At 37.6% G+C, this 6,854-nt stretch overlaps 1 protein-coding gene across 1 annotated transcript; it reads right to left on the reverse strand.

Moving 5' to 3' along the window:
* Window positions 1-2,737: 2,737 nt before the first annotated feature.
* Window positions 2,738-6,046, reverse strand: LOC127935465 (keratin, type I cytoskeletal 13-like). Its single transcript, XM_052533353.1, has 8 exons — window positions 5,494-6,046; window positions 5,320-5,402; window positions 4,618-4,774; window positions 4,230-4,391; window positions 3,950-4,075; window positions 3,615-3,689; window positions 3,353-3,501; window positions 2,738-2,967 (listed from the first exon to the last, which is right to left on the reverse strand). The coding sequence occupies exons 1-8, from the start codon at window positions 6,001-6,003 to the stop codon at window positions 2,850-2,852; spliced, it is 1,380 nt and encodes a 459-aa protein (XP_052389313.1). The 5' UTR covers window positions 6,004-6,046; the 3' UTR covers window positions 2,738-2,849.
* Between the last annotated feature and the right edge of the window lie 808 nt (window positions 6,047-6,854).

A 6,854-nucleotide genomic window follows, 5' to 3' on the forward strand; every position in this document is an offset into this window, starting at 1 on the left:
TTTAAAATATAAAAATCGAAAGCTGTTATATTATGAAATATTCATTTCATATTTTGTTATAATACAATACATCTCACCTACACCAGAAAGTAAATGCATCTGGTTTTTAAGACAGTTGCTGGAAAACAATAAAATATAGATTATTTTTTTCTGCACTGAGGGAATGAAGTTTCTTAAATATTGTAGAAACGTAATTTTCTGTAGTTGCTTTGTAACGATTTGTATTGTAAAAAGCGCTATACAAAAAAAAAAAAAACTATAACGGTAAATTATAACAATAATATTGCAATCTACTTCTCCATGCTTTTTTTAAAACACTTTTTAATTTTTTAATTAGTTTTAATGCATGATGCTTTTCTCTTTCCTTTTTCTTAGTTATTTTTCCTGTGTGGAAATTTACAAATTGTTAACACTTTTAGAAAAAAATTCCTGTGCATAGAGTCCAGCACAACATTCATTTTCATCAAAAGAGATCCCAGAAACAAGTGACGTGTTAGTAGCAATCATTTTCAGCAAGACCTTTTCATCGCCTCCTCCATGGGCATGTTACCACAAAAATAATTTCATGCTTACTGACCAAACCACGTTTCTTTTATGGGCTGGGCTGGGCTCGGCTGAAAACACTTCTACTTTTAACGTGTTTGACATTTGCGGTTTCTTTATGTTCATCAGCACCATGATGAAAAGGTGAGGTTTATCAAAGCAGGTTCACTAAGCATCAGAACAATAACCAGATTTGTTTGTTTGCTGCTTGTTATTTTAGTGGTAATTAAATATCTTTCATTCCATTTTGACCTTTTAGGTGCTTTTTCAACACAGCAGAAGTGATTTAGTGAGTAACAGTGATGGGTGTGATTAATATTATTCCTGTTAGCCCTGTGATTAGCACTAAATGTCAAAAAAATGTGTTGCTGACAAGATAAGTGTCACTGACTAACAAAACTGTGTAAGATATTAAAACTTCTTTTCATGTATTGTATCTTACTGAATTTTGCCTTGTTTTGGTATGTTTGTAACTCGTTTATACTTAAAAGTGAAAAAAAAAATCAAAATACACTTAAATTAAAAATACAAGATCTGAAAACAAGCTTTTGCCTAAAATATTTTGCACTGTAAAATATGCTTAATACATTTAACTTGTTATAGCATTTTTTAATATATATTTTAACTGGAAAAAGGTGTTTTTTCCATTTAATTACATACACACACACACACACACACACACACACACACACACATATATATATAAATGTTTTGCGAGCAATGTATAAATCAAAAGTACTTCACTGTGTTATAGGGCATCAGGATTGAGAATGTTAATGGGCAGATTTCTGCAGGTTTTGCACAGGCCTTCTTTGGTCGACTGTCAAAACACACGGACGTGAGATTTGTCATTCCTGCTTGAAATGAATGTTTAATCTCACTTCCATGAAATGTTGTTTATTCACATTCATATTTATTCAGTCAGCAGATGCTGTCATCTGTGCAAGTCTGTGGCTAAACTGCTCCATTGGACATGTTTAAAATGAAAGGAACACCTCTAAATGTAAATTTGCTGAAACTGTACTAACTCTCTTTTATGTGCCTGCTAGTTTTCCTTTGACCTAGTTTTCCTGAGTTGTTTTAATTATGTCATTCTGTTCATCTGTGTTTCTTTAATTTAGTCATTATTCCCTCGCTTGCTTTTGTATGTATTCTCTGTGCTTTGTTCTGTTCCTTTGCCGGTTATTTGTTTTGCTTTACATTTGTGTTGAGCTACGCCTGCTCCTTGGAATTCTAGTCTTTATTTCTTGTGGATTTATCTTTAAAGGACTTTTGTGGAATATTCTCCGTCCGTCATGCACTCTTTATAGCAGTAGCACGTTACAGATAAAAGGTGTAAACAAGTTTGTTTCTTCATTGGAACAGATCTGGAGAAATAGCGTTACATCACTTGCTCACCAACGAACGAGTTACCTTTATGTATCAGATCTGCTACGTCTTTATCAGTATTCGGGAACCTGCTGAAAGCTCACTTAGTTCTGGCAGCCTAGCACAGATGAACTTGAATGGGGTAAAAGTGGTGTCTATTATGAGGTTTGATTTGTTAATACTGCCTGTTTGTTGCTTTTGTATTGATACTATGTAAAGCCATTTGGTTGTTTTTAGTAGTGCTATATAAATCCTCTGAATGGGTGCCGTCAGAATAAGAGTCCAAACAGCTGATAAAAAAATCCACAATAATCCACAAGTAACCACTTGACTCCCGTCCTTCAAAATAGTCGTGTGATATGAAAAGCTGTATGTTTGTAATAAATAAATCCATCAAGGCATTTTAACTTCAAACCATCACTTCTGGCCAAAATCTGAGTTTTCTGGCCAAGATATGCGTTTTTAAACTGCTTGATTAGTGCATATTTCTCTGCTGATTCAGACGAAGTGACTTTTTCGCTTGGGGAAAACAATATTATGTATTTTAGACAGAATCAACCTTTTAAAGTCAAAACGTATTAATGCTAGATTTGTTTCCAGTGGTGTGGATTATTTTGATGAGTTGTTTGGGCTCTCATTCGGACGGCACCCATTCACTGCTAAGGGTCTATTGGTTTCTCAAATCTGTTTGATGCTGAAACAAACTCATCTACATGTTGGAGGGAATAGAGGGAGTGCATTTTCATTTTCATCTACTGGTCACTTTAACTTTAAGTAAAGAATCTCTAAATTGCATCCATGTAGAATAGATGAGGTAACATGCACATTTTGTCTTTGACATTAGTTTTATTGTTGTTGTAAATGCTCAAAGATAATTATATTCTGACAGCATGAGAGGAGCTTCAGCTCTGTTCTCCAACCATCACGACTGGTTCGCTTCACTTAACAAGGGATGTTGAAGAAACCACCTCTTCCACAACGGTGATCATAGCTGTTTTAGTGGAAGCAATCGAGCCGGAGGAGGAGCTGGAGTCAGAGTTGCCTGAGATTGTGAGGCTGTTTGCAAACAAAAACACCCAAACAGTTAAACTTGCAAAGCTTAATTTGTACTACAAATGTTGTCTTTCAAGCTGTAAACCACAAACTAACACAGAACTGCAAGCTAACTAGCTTCTCCTTTATAAATAAAGGTTCCCATGGACATTTTCACAGCAACTGAAAGAACTATTTTTGAACTACAGAGTTCTGCTGTGCACCTTTGTGTGTTGTTTACAATTATTGCAATTAGAATAATTATTTATAATAAAAGAACAAGTATTATATATATATATATATTATATATATTTATAGCAGGAAAAGAATGTTACTCAGTCTGCATGAATTCAAGAATTTTCCAATAACTCTGAAGCAAAGCATGTAAAGTACTTGCTGTGTGATTTACCTGCCGCTGGCTTCTGCATCCAGCAGTCTTCTGTACTCTGCAATCTCCAGCTCCAGTTTGGTCTTGATGTCCAGAAGCATCTGGTACTCTTGACTCTGACGCTCCAGATCTCCACGAAGCTGCACCAGTTGACCCTCCATTCCACCCACCTGCAAGCCCGAGGGGAGAAGACAGAACTTTTAACCCCAACACATTTTAATCAGGCCACAGTAAGAGATCTGTCTGTAAGATTTATGAGATGCATACGCTGGGGAACTCTCACCTGTGCCTGGTAGCCAGACAGCTTCAGGGCGTAGCGATTCTGAGTCTCACTCAGGGTGCCTTCCATGGATGATTTCTGTGAGGTGGGGATATTGAGAGAAAAATATGTTAGCGCTGATGACCAAAACTATACATTTTCAATACAATCAGGAAGTGTCTACTTTTAAAAGGTTTTGAATGTAACAGATTTATTTTATGTGAAACATTTGGCTTGAATATTGTGTTGTAGATGCCAACTGGTTCGATTGGTCTTTAGATAATAAAACCAGTCAAACCAATTGACATGCGTTTTGATGTGTCACTTATGTGTCCATATATTCTTCTGCACATACGCACCATGGCAACAAGAGACTGAAGCTCCACCTCCAGGGACTGCACTGTGCTCTTCACAGTGTTGACCTCAGTTTTCGATATCTCCAAGGTCTCTGTGCTTGTTACCACCTCTTGTTTCAAGGTCTCAGACTGCAAAAGAAGTGTTTTTTTTTTGCAAGTGATTGTATAAAGATTGTTTAATTTAACCCATGTATAAACCCAGCATTACATAATTTTATTTCCAACATTTTTGACTGTGTGTAGCGTTTGTCATGAACAGAGTGAAGTTCTGGACTGAACTTACCTTCTGCTGGAACCAGCCTTCAAGGTCTCTCCGGCTTTTGGCCACGACCGTCTCGTAGTGCTCACGCATCTCAGCTAGAATTTTGGTGAGGTCTTCCTGTGGTGCGGCATCAATCTCCACGTTGACCTGTCCACTCATCTGATCACGAGAGGCCAAGAGGTCCTAAAGATATAGCATATATGATTTTCAGATGTCCAGCTTCTCATCACCGCCTGTTCATTCTTGCCTTCAAATGGCATGGTATGGAAATATGTCACAAAACAGTGAGCTTAAAGCTATAAAGCACCTTACGTGACCTGACCTCCTGTCTAAAATGTTTAACTGGAACAGTTCGTAGTGTCTTAAGCTTGCTTTACTCCCTTCTGAAGGTTTTGCAGTGATTTACTACCTCCTCATGATTCTTCTTAATGTAGACCAGCTCCTCTGTGAGCTCTTCGATCTGCAGGTTGAGGTCTTTATGACTCATGTTGAGCTCGCTGAGAACGTTTTTCAACCCTGCGATGTCGGCTTCCACAGACTGACGCATCGCCAGCTCGTTCTCATATCTGTCCAACAGAAAGGAACATTATAAAATATTACTTTTTTATCAACCTGAAGATTTCTGTTGCTCTTACTGGCTGTTTTTCCCTATTTTGCTAGTTTTACTAGTTCATTACTCATTAAAGGTATTTTGAGGAATGTTGGTAACCAAACAGTTGATGGTAGCCATTGACCTCCATTGAATGGAAAAAATACTGTGGAAGTCAATGGCTATCATCAACTATTTAGTTACCAACATTTTTCAAAATATATTCTTCTGTGTTCAGCAGAATAAAGAAACTCATACAGATTTGAAACAAGTGGAGGTTGATGTAAATGATGACTGAATTTTTATCTTGGAGTGAACATCCCTTTAAAAGGTCATTTGGTGCGATCAAAGCATTACTTTAAAAAATTGTAAAAATCAATTTTGATTTGATTTGATTTCAAAGTTGATTTGAAAATGAGTTGCACAGTTATTTTTTTATTTTTCGGTTATTTATGTGCTTTTCCACAGCATATACTCTATTAATTTTCTATGAAAAAAAAAATAATAATAATGAATTATTACTTCATTCTGAAGTCATCTGCAGCCAAGTTGATATTGTCAATGCTGAGGTGCACTGTGTTCTTTTCCTTCAAGGCACTCAAGATCTGTGAACAAAAAGTGAATATTGATTTTATTTTATTTACTTATTTCATGATCATTTTCTTCTAGCAGTAACCTCAAAGTGATTAGACTTACTTTAGCCTGGAGGTCACTGATAGTAGCTTCGAAGGCAGAGAAGTTATGAGTAGCACCTGTAGGAGAGACTCTGTTATCAAGGAATTGGCTTATCTTCAGCTCAAGGTCAGCGTTGGCCTTTTCAAGGGAGTGAACCTTCTCCAGGTAAGCAGCCAGACGGTCGTTGAGATTCTGCATGGTGAACTTTCCATTGCCAGTGATGCTGTCATCTGCTCCACCACTGACGCTGAATCCTCCTCCAGCTGCAGCACCACCGAATCCTGAACCAGCACCGAATCCTGAACCTGCAGCACCAAATCCACCTCCAAAGCCAAAGCCGCTTCCTGAACCTGCTGAGGCCATGGAGCGAGAGGCACTGGAGATACGGACCCCTGAACCTCCTGCGCCTCCGTACACGCTGCCAGCTCTCATGGAGCTGATGCCGCCACCTCCTCCACCTGCAGAGAAGCGTGAGGAGCCCATAGAGGACCTGCTGGAAACGAAGCTGCCGCTGGAGAAGATGGTAGCCATATGGACGGTGGTTTGTGGTCTTCCTCTGCTCTGGCTGGAGAGTGAGAAAAGTAGAGCAACTCGGGGTCCTTATATGTGATGGTACCGAGACTGACGCTTCCTAATGAGGACATGTTGACCTTATTTCATCAAAAACTTGCTGACACCAAGGTATTCTGTCAGCTTAAATCACCTGAAATGAAAGGTGACGCTAAGAGTTAAGATTGGTTGATTGATCGGCCCCTGAAGTAAGTAAGATAGAAGCTTGCATTCCTTCTCCAGACTCTTCTCAGATGATAGCAGCTTTGTACATGTTCACACATTCATGTATGTTTCTTGTTTTTCACTGCTGGTTTTACCGCACTCTAAAACTAGAGTATTCTACTCTAGAACAACCTTATAGCCTGTTAACTCAAATGGATAATTCACCCAAGAATGAAAATTCTGTAATTATGTTTCTTTCTTTAGCTGAACACAATAGAATATATTTTGAAGAATGATGATAACCAAACAGTTTAATGTGCCCAATGACTTCAATGGTATAGAAACATATGGAGGTCAATGGGGACCAGAAACTGATTGGTTGATCACATTCTTCTAAACCTACAGGTTTGAAAAAACTTAGGTAGTACATTTACATTTACATTTAGTCATGTAGCAGACGCTTTTATCCAAATGAGGACAATGGAAGCAATCAAAAACAACAAAAAGAGCAATGATATATAAGTGCTATAACAAATCTCAGTTAGCTTAAACGCAGTACACGTAGCAAGGGCTTTTAAATAATATAATAAATAAAAAGAATAGAGCAACCTAGTATTAGAGGTCTTTTTTATATAATTGTATAATAAATTATTGTATAATAATAAAAA

This window comes from Carassius gibelio, chromosome A19 (genome assembly GCF_023724105.1).
Source record: "Carassius gibelio isolate Cgi1373 ecotype wild population from Czech Republic chromosome A19, carGib1.2-hapl.c, whole genome shotgun sequence".
Lineage (NCBI taxonomy): Eukaryota > Metazoa > Chordata > Actinopteri > Cypriniformes > Cyprinidae > Carassius > Carassius gibelio.

What these genes read in the sequence shown, in the direction of transcription:
- LOC127935465 (XM_052533353.1), bottom strand. Translation starts at nt 6,003, where the DNA reads ATGGCTACCATCTTCTCCAGCGGCAGCTTCGTTTCCAGCAGGTCCTCT. An exon ending in GCAGATGACTTCAGAATGAA is followed by an intron (nt 4,775 to 5,319) that starts GTAATAATTCAT and finishes TCTGTTGGACAG; the next exon opens with ATATGAGAACGAGCTGGCGA. An exon ending in TTAAGAAGAATCATGAGGAG is followed by an intron (nt 4,392 to 4,617) that starts GTAGTAAATCAC and finishes CTATATCTTTAG; the next exon opens with GACCTCTTGGCCTCTCGTGA.